Source organism: Nelumbo lutea, chromosome 3, assembly GCF_056320005.1.
Source record: "Nelumbo lutea isolate HS-2025 chromosome 3, American lotus-T2T, whole genome shotgun sequence".
In the NCBI taxonomy this organism is placed as follows: domain Eukaryota; kingdom Viridiplantae; phylum Streptophyta; class Magnoliopsida; order Proteales; family Nelumbonaceae; genus Nelumbo; species Nelumbo lutea.
Genome location: NC_142686.1, coordinates 28,571,440 through 28,595,065, shown reverse-complemented (window position 1 = coordinate 28,595,065; position 23,626 = coordinate 28,571,440). Strand labels below are relative to the sequence as shown.

The 23,626-nt window shown below is 36.6% G+C and overlaps 1 protein-coding gene and 1 pseudogene across 1 annotated transcript; one reads left to right on the top strand and one right to left on the bottom strand.

Annotated features, from left to right (window-relative positions):
- Nucleotides 1-10,526: 10,526 nt before the first annotated feature.
- Nucleotides 10,527-19,284, bottom strand: CRR3 (chlororespiratory reduction 3). Its single transcript, XM_088981440.1, has 3 exons — nt 18,950-19,284; nt 18,704-18,843; nt 10,527-10,970 (listed from the first exon to the last, which is right to left on the bottom strand). Exons 1-3 carry the CDS (start codon nt 19,201-19,203, stop codon nt 10,846-10,848), a joined length of 519 nt encoding a protein of 172 aa, XP_088837566.1. The 5' UTR covers nt 19,204-19,284; the 3' UTR covers nt 10,527-10,845.
- Nucleotides 14,680-16,489, top strand: LOC148863887 (THO complex subunit 5B pseudogene; annotated as a pseudogene).
- Nucleotides 19,285-23,626: the final 4,342 nt, after the last annotated feature.

Here is a 23,626-nt window from a genome sequence, read left to right as displayed (position 1 = left end):
AGCCTTGTTGGCTTTTGGCGGGCCCAATTTGTTATGCGTCATCATTTATTTGATTTTTTTCCAAAAATTAAATAATATTCCTCTGACAAGCCAGTAATTGTGATCTATAGATTGGAATATTTTCTCTCATAGACCATATCTAGAGTATAGAATACTGCAAATACATACTAGCTGGCCGTTGATCAGAAGTCAGAACTTGTTTAAATTGCTTGAAAGCAACCCAGTTGGATGTGTTTGACTGTGTCCCCTGTCCTGTGGTTCATCATCATAAGACAATGCAACAGAATAGTACCACGTGGCAGAGTTTGTCTTGCCACGTGAATTGCTTTTCTGGGCATTAATAAGGTAAGGTATACGACAATTTTTATAGACGATAGACCAATAGAAACAGTCTATGGGAATGGGACCCACGACTCTGGACCTGAATGTGAAGAAGCACCGAAACACACATTTTAAGTCAGTAGGTCACATAAAAAGCTGTTAAAGTGAGTAATTCGGGTGTGAGAATTGATACTTAATCCCTTGGCGGTGCTTAATTAATTAACTGTTACGAAGATGTTATGCTGCTCTCTTTCTGGTCAGCATGGGCCAGGGCCACCCAAGATTATTAGCTTACCAACTAATGATAAATAAAATAAATTTTAGATTAGTAGTAACCAACAATCTTGATTCATATATAAACAATTGGCTTACTTGATGGAACCACTACGTAGAAAAGGAAATTGTAAGTTCCTACTTGCTAAAAGTAAAAAGGGTGTTTGGTATTGATGTGTTTCTTGCATCTGGGTTTAAATAATTTGCCACATTTCTAAAAAAAAAAACAAAAAAAAAACAATTTGCCACATTAATTAACATGTAAGCATAAATGTGCGAACTCTGCATTTATTGATGCCCATTTATGTGATCCAATCAACAAAAAAGGTGCCAAGTAGTTCAATTGATAAGGTGTTTGGCTAGTTGTAGGCTTGTGGCAGAGACTTGGGATTAATTACTGACTTCATTCATGTTAGGGATACAATTTTTTCCCAACCCCACCCCATCCAATCCAAAGGGCAATTATCAGAAGTTTCATTTTAAAATTTCTACAACTGGGGAAGGCACATTGTTACAGCTCCCCTTGTAATGTGGCACATTGAAAAAGTAGACAACTTTTTTGGGAATTGCTTTGTTGTTTAGACTGTGTTTGGTTGCAATGCAAATAAATTTGCATCAATACAAAACCATGGCAGTGCAAATGACTTGAGTGTAAATTCTGACATTTTTATTTCAAATTTTAGCTTATTTTGTTTGATTGCAGCATTAATAAAGTAAAATCCAAAAATAAAAAATAAACAAGAATTTGCAATTTTTACATTTGCTCTCTCATGCATTTGTACTAGTGCAAATTTATTTGCAGTGCAACCAAACACAGCCTTAGGTTCAATAATTGCAACAATGCCAAACACCCTCTAAGTTGATGCAATTTACAGTTACAACAAGAGTGCAAAACATGGGTTGTGAAACCCATTTTTAATATATTTATTCATATATAGCATATTAGAGCTTTCTTCCAGTTTAGCTTAACAAACTTGCTAACTGTAAGATATCCTAAGATCACCCGATCAATTATATGTTTGGGCCTTTGGGGGAATAAATGATGTAAACAAACAACCTAAGAGAGGCTGTTACTTGTTAGGGACAGGCAATCAGCTACTATATCTCAACCAATGTTCATTGTGATTATCATCTCTTACCTATATGGGTTCCACTATGAATCTTGTCTCGTCGCCCAATTCATGTTAGAGCAACAAAATTATTTATTCAAGGCCAGTATCTTTTCATGATTTAAAATTCAACACGGATCCGCCTGATACGTTGGTGATTGGCAATCTTAATTGAGCACCAACATTCATGGAAGGTGATGAAAGACAATGAGGTGGTTGTTTAAGCTGGTGCAAGCGATGAGTAACATCATGGATGTATCACATTGAGCTGGATTGGATGGGACTCAACTTGGATCTGCTCAGAGAGAATTCACATAGGCTGTGATCATAGTTGTAGCACTTTCTTGCAACCCTCCAATAAAATACAGAAATGCCAGCGATCAAATAATAAAAAACAGACTGTTGGATGTTTTCGAATTTAAAACAATTGCTGATGTGTCTTTGTTTTATTGGACCCTCTGAGAGGTGGCCCCGTCTGAGCCTGTCCTATGTATAAATAAGTCTAGAAGGAATGCCAACCCAAGTCATGGAAAACCCAGCATGCCAACCGGGTTGTTGGACCAAGGACCCAGTAGTAGGCCAGGATTGAATCAAATCAATTCTTGATAAAAGTAGTCAAACAAGCTTGGATTGCTTGAAAATTGGGCTGGGATATGTCAAGCTGTCAATACAGTCATGGATTGTAGGCAAAGAATTGGAGGATCTGGTAAGGAATTGTAATTCCATCAAGAGTTTGGGAAGTAGTAGACGCATGGTAGGCCATGGGCGATGGGATGGATAGGAAATCCTTTCACAGCCAAAAATGAGAATTTCGTAGGGAAGTCCTTGGACAGGCTACTGAAACATGCTGGGCCCAGTAAGGTGATCATTCCTTGGCCTCCTCATTACTTTTTTTGTCTTTGGATGAACTTGACAAGCTGGTCTGATGCTCATGGAAAAGCCAAAAGTTAAAAGATGAGTAAGCCTGGGGGATTGGGGAGAACCAATTATGAAAAAGTTGGGGGGACAATGTAATTTGCATCCCACGGAATTTGGCTTATAGCTGAACTCAATTCCATCCCCACTACCCCCTCTCTCTGTCTCTCCTAAATAGTTTTTTATATTTTAATTACTACTATTCGCTCATTTTGCGTAAAATTGGAGGATAACGAGGTGGGTTTCACAAAAAAAAAAAAAAAGCAATAATTTTGCATTCAGCCACCATTACAATAGGGCTTATGGTAATTTTTTTGGAGGCTGGATAAGTTATTTATCCATCCATCAAAAACGTCAATCATCTTGCTTCTTGCATCTTATCGGCGTATTCATCGGTTAAGCCGCTTGTTATGTTGTATTTGTGATCACTTATCCAAAAAACGCCTTATCCCGATAACAAATTTAAGGTCCGTTTGGTTTTCAGGAATAGGGGCCTGAAATCGAAATTGGAATGGGTTATTCCGATTCTAATTGTCTGTAGGGGTGTTCACGGACCGAACCGTGGAGTAAATTTTTGGACCAAACTGGTATGTTTGGTTTTTATATTTAACTGAATCAATGCACTTGGTTAACCAGTGGTTTGGTTTTTCGATTTTATTATGCCCTTAAAATAAAATAAAATAAAAAAGGAAACACAGTTGAAGAGAACTAGGATGCCACTTCGTCGGTGTCGCCGAGATGCAGAAGATCCTATAACCCGTAGCCAAGCCTTCGATGTCACCAAAGAAGCAAGAGAGAGAGAGAGAGTATGAGGGAGTGAGAGTAAGAGAGAGAGAGAGGGAAAGAAAGGGATGAGGGAAATAAGGAATAGGGATCCTGCACGTACGCGGCGGATGTTAGAGTCAGACGACTCAGACTATCAGATAGGCTATGCCAGTCTGGCAGCCTGAAAGTGTCAAACTATCAGTAGTCAGTTCGGCAATTTAAAACTTTAAATGTGTTTATTAGATTTAAAAAATATATGTAATATATATATAATATTATATAAAAATATATTACTATACATATATATATATATCGGTTGGTTCGGTTAACCACCGGTTTTTTTAAATGATTAACCAAAACCGAACAGAAACTATAGGTTTTCTAAAAATGTTGAACCGAAACCGAACCGACCAGTTTGGTTAACCGATTTTTTGGTTTGGTTTCGGTCGATTTTTTCAGTCAGTTCGGTTTTTCGGTGTTTTTTGCTCACCCCTAACTATTTGATTGGGCGAAATCGGAATCCTATTCCAATTCCTATTGGAATGGCATTCCCTCATTTGAGGAAATGGCCTTTCCTTGCCCCTCCCTTGGGAATGAAATCCCATTCCTATCAATTTTAATTCCCATTTTCATTTCTATCTGAACCAAACAAACTATGGGAATGAACCATTCCGATTCTGATTCCAACTACGAACCAAACGGGCCTTTAATTCATTTTCTATGATACAAAAGTTATTATAAATTCAAAATTGGCAAACTTGTTAAACCCGAGCTTAGCTGGACACAGCCCAAAAGAGTATGGGTTTAACTTGGGTTAGGCTCAAGCCTACAAGGTCAGGTTTGACCAGAGATTGGACTAGCTCAGGTCCTAGGTTTTGCATTTACGGTTGGGCTTGGTTTGGCCTTAAGCCCGGCCTATACAATTCAAGTTACAGTCCTCATCTAAACCCTAATAGGGTATGTATGTAATAGACCAAGCCCCTTATTAGTTGTGCTTATGGGTTTAACGTGATAAGGTTGAATAATAATTGATAGTAGGGGTGAGCAAAAAAAAAATGAAAAACCGAACCGAAAAATTGGTTAATCGAATTGATTGGTTCAGTTTTGGTTCAGTGTTTTTAAAAAACCAAAGGTATCGGTTTTGTTTCGGTTAATTAATATAGAAAACCGGTGGTTAACCGAACCATCCGGTATACATATTCTATATATTTTATATATATTTATGTATGTTATATATATTTTTATATATTATAAATTAATAAATATACATTATATATATACATATTATTAATTAAAATATAATATTTTATACATATTTATAAATATATATTATAAAAATTGAAAAACCAAAAAACCAACGAACCAAACCGGTCAATCGGTTCACCAACTGGTTTTAGTTTGGTTTTGGTCACCGGTTTTCCAAAAAACGGTAGTACTGGTTCGGTCCTAAAAAAAACCCCATCGAACCGTGAGCACCCCTAATTGATAGGCCTTTAACATGGCAAATTGACAAATAAACTTGTTAGGGTCTGTTTAGCAGTCAAGATTGAAATTGGAATCGGAATCAGAATTATCTATTCCCAATACATGTTTGGTTCAGATGGGAATTAGAGTTGGATTCCAATTGTTGTTGTTTGGTTTATTTAGAGTCAAAATCGGAATCAACTGAAAATTTTTAAATTTTGTCTTAGTTTACTATTATTTAATAATTAATATTTCATTATTTTATTATTAATTTATATATATATATTTTTTTTTTCATTATAGTAATATTATATTATTTTTATTTACTAATATTTGATTAATATTATTATTTTAAGGTTTTATCCCATTCCCAAGGGGGAGCTTAGAATGGTCATGCCCCCCATATGAAAAATCCCATTCCACCAAAAATGAGAATCAGAATCTCATTCCAACCAAACAAACAGCTATAATTGAAATGGGCCTTTCTAATTCTGATTCTAAACACCTATTCCAAGGAACCAAATGCACCCTTAGTTTCTTGCTCTATCTTCTAGAAACATCTTATATATTTGTTATAAAATGATAGTTTTAGACATCTTCTATGAATTTATTGCAAATAAATCATCATAAGCATATGCATATGCATGATACGTGAATATATATGTATTTTACATAATCAGCCCAAGTCCTAACTGGTCCAAAACAAGTAAAAATCAATCTTCTCCCTGCCATAATTGGAACTAAGAATGCACATCAAACTGCCTATAATTGGGACAAATAGCTTGGGTTCAGGCATGGCATACGGAGATTGATGTATGACGGTGGCCACCTTGTACTTGTTAGGATCGTACCCAGTCTACCCCTCCCAAGACCCAGATATCTAAGACCAACACTGGATAATGGGTTATTTTAACTTTGGGTCCATCAGGTTGATTTGTACCTTTGACAACCTTAATTTCATGTCAACATTTTTCTGTCTCCTATAATAATATCAACAATCCTATCTAATTAAGGTTGCAATCAGATTGGATCAATCGGATACGCCTAGGTTTATATTTGATTTGTTAATATTCGGATTTGAATTAAATCTTGTTCATCAAATTCAGTTTATATTGAATATTGAGTACCATCAATAAATGAAACTAAAAAACAAGATCAAAAGTTCATGTATACATGTATAATTAATAAAATGCATTAAGAATGACTTAGATATTGTTTATCACCAATAAAATGACTTGCAAATAACTTATATGGGACTTGAACCTTTGTACCTTCAGAAACATACAACAGCCAAACCAACTTTACTAATAAATGCATAGTATTTGAAACATATAAGATTGGGTTGATCTATATTTGATCCAATTACAAAAGGATTAATTTTATGTTGCCTTAATAAAATCGGATTTGAATTAGGATTAGGGCAAATTTATACCATTTTGCAGCCCCAGAACTAATTTTAGATGCTTCGGTAACTTGCTTGGGGTTTAATCCTTTCTAAACAAATTATAACTACTCTAAAAGGAATAATGAAATTGGTTTATTTAGGACTTCTTCAAGGGTGATTATTAAGTAGCCTCCGTACTACCATATTTCGCATGATATGTGCAATGTCTATGAACATGGAAATTCTTTTATTAATCTGAAGTGCTTAAATATCATGTGACTTGTGAATTCTTGAAGACAATGAAGTCACATCTCTATCACATTGGTGTTCATTAACTGCCCTTGTTCTTGAATGTGACAATAGAAAACCACCCCACATTAGATCCTCCATCCTAGGGCAACTGTTATTGTTTATCATGTTTCAGACCAGCTATCCACATCCTGGTTGGCTGAGTTTTCTACTTGATTTGAGCAACTAAATTAGGATTTATGCATGATTAAACAACATACTTTAGATATAGAATGGGGCCTACACTGTTGTCTGTTGCTAATTTTTGGGTTAGGCTTAAGGACCATTTGATAATGGGATGGCTGAAGTGGCTGAGATGAATGGTTTATTGCTTTGTCTCTACATGATTGGAGTTGTTTGTTCAATAACATAAGATTTGAGTGGTTCTGGTCGGTTAATTGGGTGAGGGTAGATGTGGGTTGGGCCACACCCATTTAAGCTATACGCATATTACTGTTTAAATAGGTTGATGGGTTAAATGGGTAGGTTGTAAGTTGTAGCAAGTAGCAACCAACACCTAACCTACCCAATTGCCGCCCTCGCTATACATAGTCGGCAGAAAGCCATTTCATAACTTTGACTTGAAGTTACTTTTAGTTATTTGATAGGGAATCTTATGAAGAGTCTTAACCTTACCTTTGACTGAGCATAAAATGACAGGGAACCTAAAAAATGGCTGTGAATAAAAAAAAACGTTTTCCAAGAAGCTAGAAGTAGTAAAATGACATCCCTTCAAATTTTCACATGTTGATCCCAAACAGAAGATTGGTCTTTTAGTCTAAATCCCGTGAGTTATGGCATCCATTGATCCATATATTTCTCAACCATTCAGAGTCATTTTCCAGATTAAGTTAAACATTAGGGAAATTAGGAAATAATTAGTTCCCATATTAAATGTCATTCTCCAAGAAGATTTATTTTCTTTCACTTATGGCGAAACAAGATTTATGTAGCAAGAAAGTATTTAAGCACTAATAATGATAATGTTATTGCCAACTGAGTCATGGTTCCATTGGCACATAATTCCCATATTAAAGTATTTAAGCTCCAGACGAGATGTGATTCCAAATCCCGCTATTAATTCTCACTACCTTTGTGACGAGTTATTAGTATTGCTAGAAAAAAAAAATACTGTTTTATGTCAAGAAGAATTGAATTACAACCTCTATGGCGGCAAAGGCGAGTAATCAATATCAGAAAAAGATAATGATAATGTTATTAAATAGAAGGAAATATCAATACCATCTATATTATATAATATAAAAAGTAAAGAGAGGAGATAAGGGACCCCTCACCATATGCACCATCCTATTTAGTTCCCACAACCCATTATGTTCACTTTAATCCATCTTATTTAATCACCTAAATTCAAATTTAAGTTTGACAAAAAAATAACTAAGTTCTCTATACGTTACACCATATTCCCACAACCCATTAATTAATCCATCTTATTTAATCACCTAAATTCAAATTTAAATTTGACAAAGAGTAGCCTAAATTATTCTCTATACGTTACAGCATACTCACCTGATTAATCACTTAATTAATTACCATTAGTTCCACTTTAATCCATCTTATTTAATCACCTAAATTCAAATTTAAATTTGACAAACAAAAACCTAATTCCCACCACCTAAATTTGGAAGTCTTTAGTCTTTTATGTCTCACTCTCTTAGGAAGATCCAATCCGATATATATATATATATATATATATATATATATATATATATATATATATGTTATTTATTTATTTATATAAATATATAACGCACACATATGTTATTTATTTATTTATAAATATATTATTTATATTACATTTTTGTAAATTTGTTATATTATTTATTTATTTATAAAAAAACATGTATATATATGATCAAAATAGTTGAAAAGATACTTGTATTTTTTGTTTTTTTTATTTAACTTGTTATATTTATTTTTCTTTTAATAATTTATTTATTTTAAAAAAATCAAATCGGATCAGCTTAGATTCGAAGATCTGACTGCCTCATCGGATTCAAATTCAAATCTATGTTTATGAGAACTGACCCGATCTGCAAATAACAGTGTCAGATTAGATTTAGATATACCCTGATTCGAATCCGATTTGACCCATTTGCATCTATACCTCTCTCTTCTTTTTTAACCTTTTGAATACTATAGTTTTTTATCTACTATTCTTTCTATCAGGACCAATGCTTACTCTTTTTTTTTTTTCAATGAAAATGGTGACTACTCTCTTCCTAGCTTAAAGTAATTATTGCTACACGGAACTTGCTAGAGATTACCATATATCAACCATCACAATAAGTTTTGTATCTTTTTTTTTCTTAATGGAGTCATTAGCTACCCTTTATTGTTTCAAAGTGATCTTATAAAGCTGGTTACTTTGCCCCTTTTCCTTTTAGTTTTTCCTTTATTATTTCCTTATTGTTAAAAATTAGGACAAGCTATTTATTATTTCCTTATTGTTAAAAATTAGGACAAGCTATTTAATATAAACTTGTCTCCTAACATAGCTTTCTCTTTCTACCTATTAATGTTCCTTTTTTGTAGGAATCTATTTTCCTTTTATCACCCAATTTGTAATTGGAGGTTAATGTGTATGTGTTGATCTTTCAAGGGGCGGCCAATGCACCAATTTCTTCGTTGTGGTCTGATCCAATTTGCTACAAGGAGGTCTACACTGATCAATGCACCGGTATGGTGTTTTTAGTTATGATAATTTCTTTGATATCCCTAATTTAACTTATTTTATGGGGATGGTTTTTATAGGTGGTGGGCCTAAATACATTTGGAAAACCAATAAAACAATTTTCAAAAGGGACTGAGCTCTAAAAAAAACATTTATTTAAATATTTCATTTATTAATTTAAATATAATAAGTTTGATTTCATTTCATTTATTATCATTTTTTCTCTTTTCATCTTCTGTGCGATCTCGCTAGTATGGTTGGGATAAGGCTTGGATGATGATGAATGATCATTATGTGCGACCAAACACAGCAGCCTTTATATATATGACCAAAAGAAGAATTAGAATGTAATCCTTGTATGTTTGGAAAGGCCAGCTAGCTTGCTGGTAAGGTCTTGTCTTGAAACACTACTAGCACAGGATGGTGAATGAGACGGCCAAGTGGCAAATCAGACTAGTGGCCTCAAATATCCTCACCTCAAAATTTTCAGATCTTAGTCCAAGATGGTCAATGGGTGGCTGTAAACTTGTAATCTGCTATGTGGCATAAACTTTGGCCACTTCAGACCACAGGTGTCACTGGCCCTTGGGATTATGGGGGTGCACATGGGCTGGGCCTGGGCGAGGTCTTGATAAGCTTCCCCAATTCTAACCCTAAAAAAACATATGGCTTAACCCAGTTATGATCCTAAAATAACCTACAAAGCTTCGGACCTTAGGCTAGGCTAGCTGGCCTTTGTAATAATTTCAGAACTAGCTAATGACCCTGTCCTCAAGCCAACTATATGTTTCTTTTATTTGAAATTTACTTATACTATATAGGTAGCAAGACAAACATGCTTTACATCTAAACAGAATCTACAATTGTAAGTGTATTTTGATCGGAACCCACTATCTACAAGACTACAACTACATGGTTTGTGATTCATTGAATTTTGAAAGACTGCAGCTACCTTTCAAAAACCACTTTGAATGAAGAAATAGAACATTCTTATATCTACATAGGACCAAATTCCAAAACCACTCCATATGGCACCAACATTACTTGGTCCTTTTTTTTTTTTTTTGGAGAGGAAGACCAAGCTACGCGTTTGAAAGAACCAGTGTCTGAGGGGTTTGCATTAGAAGATAATCTTTCATTTGCTGTTTTATCCTAATTTTCATGATAAATATTAAGAATATATTTTTATATAAATAATATGAATAAACAATACATCCAGGTATAAGAACATAAAGACCAAGCTACGCGTTTGAAAGAACCAGTGTCTGAGGGGTTTGCTTTAGAAGATAATCTTTCATTTGCTGTTTTATCTTAATTTTCATGATAAATATTAAGAATATATTTTTATATAAATAATATGAATAAACAATACATCCAGGTATAACATAAACAACACAAAAAGAAATTCATAACAGAAGCATACTCAGATTACTATGATGAAGGGGAAAAAGAGCCCATATGTACGTATTTACAGAGAGAGACCAAGCAACCCATTCGCCACATCTATACATTTACCCCCAATTTCTTGGATTTAACCCTGATCACCAGGAAGGCAAGCTCGACAACATCTTCATGGAGCAGTTAAATTGAAAACACAGCTTGAGCAGATGAAATGTGTTGAAATACTCATAATATCACATGAGCAAGTCATCCAGAAAAGGGGCACTGAAGGGTAGCTTTATAACCCCAGAGGCAACTAAGAGCAATAACACCCACACTGGTAGGACCCCTAGACATACCACCAGCAAAATTCTTTGCCCTGCATAATAGCAAGTTGGCAACAATTGATGTCAGGCTCGGTAAAATGAACTAAATTGTCCAATTAGCACAATGAAGGTGCCAAATGTGATATTCCACAAATAAGAAAGGAAAGATCCACTGCAATGTCCAGCTCCTTCTGTCTCAGAGTTGTTCTGAAGAATCATGACTGTGCTACTGACTTGACATGAAAATTAAACTAACTTGGGAGGAAGGGCACACACAAAATGTGAACAGAGTACAAAACATAACCACTAGCTGTCAGTAGTGATGTTAGGAGTCTGGACTCTTAAAAAACTGCATATGAAAAGAAAAGAAAAGAAAATTAAGAAGAAAAAAAGATAACATACTCTCAATCAATGATAAATTCTAATCAAGGTCATCTTGTTTTAAACCATGATGTTCAGATATGGATACGAACATGAGGCAAACACAGATATGGGGAACAGGGATACAACTCTCCATTTCCTAAAATGCCAGACATGAATACAAGTAAGGGTATCCCACTTATATGCTTAGAGCGTGTGTCCATATTAGGATTTTGAAGCTGATTGCAATTTCTTAAGACTTATGTCTGGTCAAATTTAATTAAACTTCTAATATGTTTAGTTTTTTATAGTATAACTTGTTAAACATACCATTTTGCATATTTTACAAGGAGTTAAAGTGGCGGCAAAGAGCCAAAGTTAAATGGCTTAAAGCGGGAGATCAAAACTCCAGTTTCTTTCACAAAATGGCAAAAGCAAGGAAAAGAGTAAATCAAATTGAGAAACTTGAATGAGGAGAGCAAGTGGGTGAAGACTGGACAGAAATGAAACACATAGCCACTGGTTTTTTCTCGGAGTTGTTCAAACAAAACTGGGCAAGGAGGCCTTTTCCAGAAGGGCTTAACTTCAAAAGTCTTTCGGTGGATCAGCAGAGGGAGTTAGAAGCGCCCTTCACCGAAAATGAGATATGGCAGGTAATTAAAAATCTGGGAACTGAAAATTCCCCAGGGCCGGATGGTTTGACTAACACCTTTTATAAACGGTGCTGGGAGGGGGTGAAAGGGGATTTGTTGAAGGTGTTCCATGACTTTCACCAAAATGGATCCTTGGTTAGAAGTTTGAACAGCACTTTCATCTCCCTTATTCCTAAGGTGGAAGGTGCAACAAACATTAAAGACTTCAAGCCAATTAGTCTGCTAAACAGCTTTTATAAAATTCTATCCAAATTTCTTGCAGAAAGAATGAAGAAGGTCCTTAGTGTGATCATTGAGGAGAATCAGTTTGCTTTCAAATGAGTTGATTGACTCAAGAATATGAGAAGGTAAACCAGGGTTGCTATGTAAGCTGGATTTGGAAAAGGCATATGATCATGTAAACTGGAAGTGTTCGGACTTTGTGCTAAAGAAAATGAACTTCGGCAGAAGTGGAGAAATTGGATCAAGGTATGTATTTCCTCTCCAAAGTTCTCAGTTTTGCTTAATGGGCAATCCATGGGATTCTTCAAAAGTTCTAGAGGATTAAGACAAGGGGATCCCCTCTTCCCTCTTCTGTTTATATGCGTAATGGAAGTTTTAACTCTATTTGTGCAGAAGGTGGGGGATGAGGGTCTATGGAAGGGTTTTGAGGTCTCTCCAGGTGAGGAAAGTGTTCAAATCCTACAGTTCGCCGATGATACTCTGTATTTCATTGATATGGATGTTGATCAACTAAAGATTCTCTTAGGGGTGCTTAGTTGGTTTGAAGTGGTTTTGGGTTTGAGAGTAAATTGAACCAAAAGTAAACTGATTCCGGTGGGCGAAGTGGAGAATCTTGAAGAGCTCACGGAGATCATACCTGGTCAAATTGGATATTTGCCTATTTCCTATCTTGGCCTCCCTCTTGGAGCTAAATGTACTTCTGTAGTGGTGTGGGATCCGGTGGTTGAGAGAGTGGAGAAGAAGCTTATGTCTTGGAAATCCAAATATCTGTTGCTGGGGGACAAAATCACATTACTAAAAAGCTCACTCTCTAATCTTCCGGCCTACTTTTTATCTTTATTCCCAATTCCAATCAAAGTAGCCCAAAGAATTGAGAAAATTCAGAGAGACTTCCTTTGGAGGGGTGGGAGGAGGAAAAGAAACTTCATCTGGTTAACTGGGATCAGGTAATGTGGCCCTAAGGAGAAAGGGGGGTTGGGGGTCAGGAAGCTAAAGTTGTTTAATAAAGCTCTTTTGGGAAAATGGATCTGGAGATTTGAGAAAGAAAAAGACAGATGGTGGAGGAAATTAATTGCAGCAAAATATGACACTGACAGTGGGCACTGGGTAACCACTAATCAATTGAATTCTTTAGGTTGCTCCCTGTGGAAAAAAGTCATGGAAGTTCTCCCTTGGATGAGTAGTGGACTAATTCCAAAGGTGGGGAATGGGAATAGGTTGCGGTTCTAGAAGGATACTTGGTGTGATAGTAGACCTCTGGCTGAAGTCTTCCCTCAGCTGTTTCAGATTGCAGAAAATCAGAATGGATTGAAGGCTAGTCAGTTTGAAGTGAGTGGGGGTACTATTATTTGGAGCCCTTCCTTTAGAAGGTCATTCCAGGACTGGGAAATTGGGAAAGTTGCTGATCTCTTGGGGTTGCTTTACAGGCAGTCCATTGACTTGTCTTCTGAGAACTCTTGGAACTGGAAGTTTAGTGTGGATGGCAGTTTCTCGGTTAGCTCTTTTGCGGGGGTTCTGAATGAAGCTGTGCATCCAAACATTCCAGCTGAGAAGATTTGGAACCCTTCTGTGCCTTCAAAAGTAAATGCTTTGGTTTGGGCTGCGGCTCTGAATAGATGCCTTACGAAAGACTCCCTGGTTAGAAGGGGTATACAGATTCAGGACCTGCTGTTTGTTCTTTGTGGAGATGTGGATGAAGATGGCATGCACCTGTTCATTCACTGTTCGGTTACAGCTGCAAATATGGATCCACTTTTTATCGGGGTTAGGGCTGCAATGGTGTATGCCTTATCCAGTGCTGGACATGATATGGAGTTGGGAGCTGAAGGGGAGCTGAAGGGTGGTTCAAAATTGGTGGAGTGCATTTGGAGCGTCCTGCCTGCAGCCATCTTATGCACAGTCTGGACGGAAAGAAACAGAAGGATCTTTCAAAATAAGGCCTCTAGTATAGATTGCTTGATTGCCTTTGCTTTTGGCAAGCCAATTTCCTGGGTGGCTGCGGCAAAGGGCCTTCAAGCTTCAGTCCTATGTTCTCAGATGAGATCTAGGAATTTTCTCGAGTTATGATGTATTGTAGATGTTAAAGTGAGTTTTGGCTCCTTGTGTTATGGACGCATTCCTCGGGAAGACGTACCGTCGCCACCGGCAGCAACAGGCACCTGACCCACCGCTAGTAGCAGCAATGATTCAATGATTCTCATCCTACCTAGTTCGGCAACAACAGCCTTATCTAGATTAGATTAGATCATCTTGCTTGTTCTTACCTTATTGTTCTTATCTTATTGTATTGCTCTTATCTTATCTTGTTAGTAGCTTATCAGATTAGGATTAGCTTATCTTATCCTTAGCAAGATAGAACTGGAAGTCTCCCTATTCAGCAAGGAGACTCCCTTTGATTAGGACTCTTGTAATCTCCTATTTAAGGAGACCCCATTATTGAATGAGGATATCAAATTTCCAGTCAAGAAAGAGAGTAAAAGGAGAGTTTGGTGATCTCTTGGACAAATCACCCTCTAGGACGCCAAGATAGGCTCAGCTAGGAAGGGGAGGAACAAGGGAAAACAGGAGTTTTTTCCCCGTGGACCGACCCGTGACGCGATCCTATTCCCGGGCCCATAACAACTTGGTATCAGAGCCAACCGTCATGGGAGATCTGGAGCAGCTATCATCCAGGGTCCACGAACTGGAGCACAGGCTCGTGGAAACCAGCGTGGAGGTTCATGAGGTCAAAGACGATGTCTGGGAGCTACGACGCTTGCTAGAATCGTATTTCGCTAACAAGGAGAGGAATCCAGAAGGGGCTGTAACCACAAACAGCCGCCAACCAAACTTGACGGAGTCGTCCGGCGAACAGCAGGTCATCACCCCGGTAGCCGCAGTCATCCCCACGTACATCAGGCTGGAATCCCCGTCGTACAACAACAACGAAGACCCCTTAGGCTGGCTGTATCGCTGTGAGCAGTTTTTTCGGAATCAACAAATAGATGACCGGGATAAGGTAAATCGTTCTATATTGCTAGAAGAGGATCGTGTTAAAGCAGAAACAAAACGTGCTAAGGCACCAGTAGATTTCACTACATTGCAGCTCCACAATTTGATGTATGAGAAAATTCAATTTGTGAAAGCCATAAAGGTGCGCAAAGATTTCAAGTCAAAGTATCCGGATATTGAACTTGTGCCTGAGGAAGAGTTTTTCAGTTCAGCCCCTCAAGATATTAAAGGATCTGTACTATCAAAAGACAGTGCGCATGACTTGATGCTAAGGCGACTTAATTTTGAGCTTTTCCGGCGAAAAGAACTCTGCAAACTTCATGAGAAACTGGTGCAACACAAGAAAAGCCTTATGGAGACCATTGCATACCGAAAGAAGTTCCTTTCAAGTCTCCCGAAATCTCTGAAGAAAGCATCCTTGCCTGTCCAACATCAACTAGGGGTTCTGCATACAAAGAAATTAAAGCAGCATAATTTAGCAGAATTACTGCCACCTCCACTCTATGTGATTTACTCACAATTGTTGGCTCAGAAGGAGGCATTTGGGGAGAGTATTGAATTGGAAATTAGAGGAAGCATGAAGGATGCTCAAGCCTTTGCCCACTAACAAGCAATTAAGGACAATGGTGTTTCTACAAATACAGAAATGAATAAGTTGGAGGATGATGCACCTGATGAGGAAGAGGAGGGCCAAAGAAGGAGAAAGCGGCCAAAGAAGGTTATTGGAAAAGAGAACCTTGACCAATCAGGAATCTATCGATCTCATCCTCTTAAAATCATCCTTCATATACATGATGATGAGGTTTCAAATCCCAAGCTTGCAAAACTGGTTACTCTAAGGTTTGAATACTTATTGAAGTTGAATGTTGTATATGTTGGGATTGATGGCTCTCAAGAAGGACCTCAGAACGACATCTTATGCAACTTGTTTCTTGATGATATTGGTACTGAGCTTCCCCATCAGTCAACTAAGCTCTTTGTTGGTGCTATTGTTGAAGTCTTGGTAGAATGGTGTAATTTACCATCGGTCGAAGCCACATGGTTCCCATTGGCAGAGTTCCACGCCACATATCCAGAGTTCGAGCTTGAGGACAAGCTCATAGTCCAGGAGGGGAGTAATGTTATGAACGCATTCCTCGGGAAGACGTACCGTCGCCACCGGCAGCAACAGGCACCTGACCCACTGCCAGCAGCAGCAGTGATTCAATGATTCTCATCCTACCCAATTCGGCAACAGTAGCCTTATCTAGATTAGATTAGATCATCTTACTTGTTCTTATCTTATTATTCTTATCTTATTCTATTACTCTTATCTTATCTTGTTAGTAGCTTATCAGATTAGGATTAGCTTATCTTATCCTTAGCAAGATAGAATTGGAAGTCTCCCTATTCAGCAAGGAGACTCCCTTTGATTAGGACTCTTGTAATCTCCTATTTAAGGAGACTTATTGAATGAGGATATCAAATTTCCAGTCAAGAAAGAGAGTAAAAGGAGAGTTCGGTGATCTCTTAGACAAATCACCCTCTAGGACGCCAAGATAGGTTCAGCTAGGAAGGGAAGGAACAAGGGAAAACAGGAGCTTTTCCCCGTGGACCGACCCATGACGCGATCCTATTCCTAGGCCCATAACACCTTGTCTTAGGGGCCTTGGTTGTAATTTTCCATTTCAGACTCATTTGAATAAAATTTTACCTTGTCTTTTATAAAAAAAAAATGTTATTTCTATAGCGTACATCTAAAAGTATTCCATGCAATATCCAGTATCATATCTGACACCAGCATGCTAGACATTTCTAGTTATCTGTGCTTCAAAAGGTCTAAATGTTCCAACTAAATCAAGAAACTAAGAATATAAATAACTAGGTTGTAGGTTCAGTATAAGATTGAAGACGAAGGAACCAGAAGAACTAGAGCAGACCGAAAAGGATATGGGTTGAAGCAGTGAGAGATGATTTAAGGGTCCATAATTTAACAATGGATGTCACTGAACAGAATGGAATGGTGGAACATGATTCATATAGCCAACCTCATATAGTTGGGAAAAATTTAGAAGATGATGACGATGATGATACCGTGCTTCAACAGCATAGTAGCAGCAAGAAAGAAACAGCAGCACAAAATTTATGCTGACCACCAAAATGGATAAAAACAGTAATAATTTCTATAATTAGATAGTTTCACTCTGGATTCAGCAACTGGAAGGTAAAAAAGATGATAAATAAAGATGATAAAAGTGGGCTGAAAAAGTTAATTCACAGGCAGATCAAGGATCCAAGGTGAATGAAATGGAAAATCGGATCTTTTTTTTCGTTCATAGTGAAAAAATGCATCTTTTAAGAAACTATGGAAAATAAGAATTCCACATAAATAATGTAAGATATTCATGTTTCTAAAAGTTCTAACCTGTCTGGTACAGTCTTTCAGATCAGCTTCTTTTGACTTTTGGCAGGGGAAAAATATTCTCCCATTCCAACCAGTAGCTTAACTGCCTACTAAACTGTTCTTGATCCCAGACTGATCATGGCCAGTTGGGAGACACAGGTGAATCCAATTAAAATGGTTCTTGATGAGTTTGGATCTTCTGACCACAACACATTGCTGACCATGTGCATCCAGCACATGGCCAGCAATGTGTCATGGTCAGCAGATCCAGACTCGCTCGAGCATAATAGCATGTAAGTATTCATGTAGTCAACCCGAATAATGGGGATTAGGGCGGATTTCAGTTGAAATCAGATTTGCTCCTCACAGCACATTGCAGCCCTGCATTGGAAACATCTTCCCATGAATGACAAGATCAAGTACGGGAGATGTTCTCAATGCACTGCTCAATGCACTGTGCGGTTGCTGTGAGGCACACTCTGTGAGGAGCAAATTCGGATTCATTTCAGTTGAAGTGAAGCCAGTTAAATACATATTGTGTAGTCTCTTCTCAGGGTCCCAAAGTTGCTCACTGTGGGAGAATAAGGAGATCATAGAAGGAAATTTGGAAATACATTTAACCTACAAGATTTTTTCCCTATATTTTCTGTCTTTATTTTATTTAGAAATGTCAAGCTAGAGATATGTTTGTAATTTGCAAGTTTCTTGATTAAGAATCTAAGTAGCTCCCGTTTGTGCCCTTGATTGGAGCTCTTTGCTTCACTAAGGAAACAAATCTCTGTGCTCTATTTGGCTAGTGATTTTCTATAAACTGAAAATTAAAGCTCCCCTTCTAGGATTATGGGCCTCTCAAGATAATCTCTGAAAATTCTGTATGGTAATGGGTATATAGGAAGGTATCTTTCATTTTTTATCTGGGGATCTTTTTCTCAAGGAGAATTTGAAGTAATTATCTTGCTCTAATAAGGAACTATTAGACCGTTCTCAACATAAAGCTAAGATGAGGTTTATGATGCTTTGACTTTGATGGTTGTTTATGTATGAATCCAACAGAAGTGGCCTTACCAACTCTAATTGTTCAAACCTGTATGAACTATTTTGAAGAAAGAATTGTTTTGAATGCAGAAGAAGATTAAACAGATCAGAAGTAAGACACAGAGAGAATGGAGAGAAATACCGGCAGAACGAGAGGCGCCTTCTGTTGTGTCAATAACCCACTCGCCAGTTTCACGAAGCTTCCTCTCGATGGATCCTTCAGGTTGGCCGAGAGGGCTCGACACTAACATATCGAACAGAGTCAATCTCTCCCCTGAGCCCCTATATAAACCATTAAGTAAGAAATAGTGTAAGACACTTTTAAGGATAACGACGGTGTCTCTATAATTCGAAAAACGAGGAAACAATAAGAAAATGGCATGCATGCCTGGGGTCTCTGTCTCGGAAAATTCCGGCTCCGATTGCCCTTTCGACCTCTGCCACCGATGGCTGTTGCTGCTGCTTTGGTCGTGGTGTTACAGGCGCATTTCTCGTCCTTCTACGATTGTTACGAAGAGGAGGAAGAGGAGGAAGAGGAGGAGTGGCGTTGTCGTGCAGAGATGCAGTAAGGAAACCTCTGGTAGTAACTCCGGTGGCAATAACTGAGAAGCAGCCAGAGCCAAAGCCTACTACGCGTGCCATGATCAAAACCCGGCTCCTGCTAAACCCACCACTGTGAGAATGCCCCCTACGCCTGCCTACAAAGGAGGCATAGATTAGTATCCGCCACTCAAGAGATATCTTTTAAGCGTTACGTAGGAGGTCGGTCGGGTGGATAGAATCCCACCCTAAACCCGATTTCTGCTATTACTGGAACGGAGCGGGTTTGAATACGGTTTTGTAAATTCTATACCATACTCGCCTCCCTGAACCTCCAACTCGTATCCGCCCAAAACGCGTAACGGGTTGGATTATAAGAATCTAAATTCTCTTTGTACACGAAAGTAAAAACCCTTTCCGATCCTACATTCAAGGGTAGGGGGTTAATTGGGTTTAAAACCGCATCTAATTTTTTATTATTTCTTATCATATATAAATAATAAATAAGAAAACAATACAAATAAATATCAAGATTTTTAATTATTTGATTAAAACATATAAAAAACACAAACTATCAAGTATCATTCCCATAAAATTCAAAATATTATTAAATTCAACATCTAGTTCATAAAGTTTATATACTTAAGAATATGCGGATCGGGTTTAGCCTAATACCATACCCTACCCATATGCGTACAGATTATAGAAATTGTCATCCCTAAGTGTATAGTGATACTATAGACTGTAATATATAGATACTAGCTGGTATTACTATTAGGGGTGAGCATGGGGTCGGTTCAGTTTGGTTCCATGGAAAAACTTGGAACCTACCTTGTAGGGGTTGGTTCTAGGTTTTTGAAACCAGAACCTACCTTGTGAAGATCGGTTCTAAGGTCAATTCTAAGGTCTACCCATGGAACATGTTATTTCTTTACTCTCCCCTTTCAATAAAAAAAAACATGTCCTTCAAAAACTTGATTTTCAATAATGATAATATATAGTTTAAAATTTATATTATTTTTATTGAATAAAATGAGTAATTTAATATGTAGATAATCATAATATTTTAATATATGGTTGAATGTTTGTCATTATAATTTAAATTTTGTAAATGTTACATTTTACATTATTTATTATACACATGCAAATATTAAAATGAAAACAAATGACCAAATCAGTTAAATAACTTAATGGTCAAGTGAGAACATGTCTTTTATAACCACAAGTGCTTGGACTCAAATCTTCACATCCTTAAAAATATTTCGGGGTTTATTTCAAAGCAAGTTTGGCTCCAAGGCCGGTTTCACCAAGACCAACCAAGGTCGATTCCTTGAGTCGGTTCAGATAGGGTAAACCCCTAGACCCTGGAACCGACTTGGATGGGGTTGGTTCCAGGAATTTCGAACCAGATAATCCAAACCCTACCTTATAACAAATCAAGTAGGATCTATTCAAGACCGGATCTATTCAGTTCTGAGTAGAACATACCCATTTGCTCACTTCTAATTACTTGTATAAATAAAGTAGCACAAGCTAAACCTCAACATATCACTTCACTGCCTCTTATAATTTATCTCTTAAACTTGTTGGAGAGACCCCAATCCGAAAAACGGCCAAAAATGATATAGAGGTGTTTTCAATAACCCCTTTTTCATATATTAAAAATGCATAGTTTTAAGTATCGATGCATCTCTCTCGATCGATACTTTAAACCATAATTTTAATAGTTTCATAAAGGCTATGTTTGGTTTGAGGGAAAAGGTAGGGGAAGGAAGGGAAATGTAAAGAAACCTTTACAAATTTTGTATAAATTTCTCTATCTTTTTATTCCTTTCCCTAAATTTTCCTTTAAACCAAACATAACCAAAAGGAAAAACCCTTACCACCATGGAGTAAAGATTATAATAAATAGGATTGTCAATGAATTGGGTATGCTATAAGATGGTCTGTGCCAGTCATTAGTTAATGGGGACAAAAACCAGATATAGAACCATCCCAATTAATAATCAGAATAGTTGGTAGACCCAATTATACTCAGGAGTACAACTTGAGTGGGATTGGATTGAGCTTTTATCAAAATTTGTATGGACTCAGCATGAATACCCGAACCCGAAGCAATATAAAATGCAAAGTCAGGTCAACCCAAGCTGCACTCCTGATAATACTGGCATATATAACTTTTTTTATGTAAATGTAAATAATAATTTAAAACATGATTTTTGATAATAACCTTAATAAAACTGAGGACAAAATAGTATATTATTTATATTTACTAAATCATGTACTTTTAACCAAAATTATCATATGTATTATCCATCAAATTTACCGTTTTAAACAAAATATAATAAAACCCACAACTAAAATCAATTCACAACAACCAATAAGTAAAACCAACCCAATTACTAATTGGGACAAAATGACAAAATCAAATCCAACGTAATCGGTTTGTTCAATCCGTAAAACCGACACATTGACAGCCCTGCTAATAAGTACTACAACTTCCCCTCACTTCTCCTGTTCTCTACCCTGATTCTTAAACATTCCTTTTCAAATAATTCCGCACTTACTATTCACGGAAATGAGAGAAACATCAAGAATTCACCTCCGAGGATTTGCATGTTCGAATCTAACTCCATACATATATATAAGTCAAAAAATTTTCTTTTATTTTTTAATTCTATGTCACTTTTTAAATAACCAATGAGCTCAATAACCTACATGAATTCACATCCGCCCCCACAGGTTTGCCTCCCTAAAACATCCCACAGACTCGCAGCACGCCCACTTCGCCCAAAAGGTCATCCCCTCTCAAACTCTCACTCCTCTCTCTTGAATTTCAACCTCACGTGAACCTTCACCTTTCATTCTCAGAATGCCTCCCTACGAGTTCCACCGGTCAACGCCAACGATCGTTCCGGCAGCATCGGAGGTAAGTTTCTCTCTTTATTCTCAGTTCTCATATCTGTTTTTTCTCATTTTTTACGTTGTTTTTTGTTTTTTCTAATTTTCTACCTTCCGTTCTCAAATCTGAAACCCGCCGGAGCTTGCCCCCTTTGAGTTCCGCCAGGAGCAAGGCCTTTGGCCTTTGCAACGAGTTAATCAAAGTCTTACCCATTTGTACTATGATCCCACAGGAGCAAGGTCTTTGGCCTTTGCAGCAGCAACAAGTGCTGAAGCTGTATTGGGTGTAAGAGGAAGGGACAGGTGCAGACTATGGACTATCCTGCGATACAAATTGCTGTTGAAGTTGCAAGAATGTTAATTCAAACATTCTGAGGATTAAAAAGTGTCAAAGATGAGGTTAATCGGAGCAGATGAGCCTGCACGTCAATGAATAAGTGTCAAATATGACTGCACATACAGACACAGATATGAAAATTGAGAATAAATAGATATGAGAACGGAACTTACCTCCGGTAAATAAATCTGTCGGAATCATCGGCCCCGACCAGCAGAGCTCGAAGGGGGCAAGATCCGGCGGGTTTCAGTTCTGAGGGTGGAAGGTCGAAGGTTCAAGTGAGGATGAAATTCGAGAGAGGAGTGAGAGTCTGAGAGGGGATGAATCTTCTGGGCGAAGTGGGTTAGTTCCGCACGAGAGAGTCTAATTTGCGTGTGGGAGGGCACGTGGCGCGCTGTGAATCCGTGGGATGTTTTTGAGGGGCAAACGTGGGGATGCAAATTCAACCTAAATAATCGCATCTCCTAAAATACATCCCCCTCTTTTTCCAAAATTATCTATAATTCCTATTTATCTTCTAAATTATCAATAATTCCTATTTATCTTCAAAATTATCTCTAATTTACTAGATATTTTCTCTCTTAAATTATCTCTAATTCCTATTTATCATCTCCCCTACTTTTTATCTATATCTATCTAAAGAAAGTTTAGATAAAAAAAAATTAAGAATTATTTAAATATTCTAACAAAATTATATAATAACTTTAAACTATTAATTAAAAACAAAAAAAATAATTTTATATTTTTACAAAGTATAGCACGAAAATATGTACTAAAAATTTAAGTTATATTTTTCCAGATTATCAATTTAAATAACAAAATATTTATCATAACTAGATTGTAAATAGTTAAAATAATGAAATTATGTAATAAATTTAAAACAATTCTTTAAAGTAGAAAAATAATTATAACATAACATTGAAATTAATAATAATATAGTATATTTCAAAAATAATAATAAAATTATGTAATAATAGTATAAATTATGATTTTATGGATAATTAAATTCAATAAATAATTAATATTTTAAATTTTAAATATTTTAAATATTATTTAAGTATTTAAATAACTAAAAATTTTAAATAATAAAATATTTAACATAACTAGATTTTAAATAGTTAAAATAAATAAATTATGTAATAAATAAATAAAATCTAAAAAGTAGAAAAATAATTATTACATAAGATTGAAATTAATAATACTTTACTATTTTTAAAAAATATTATAAATAATTAATTTCACTTATACCAAGTAATAATTTGAGAAAATAACTTTCAAAAAAAATAT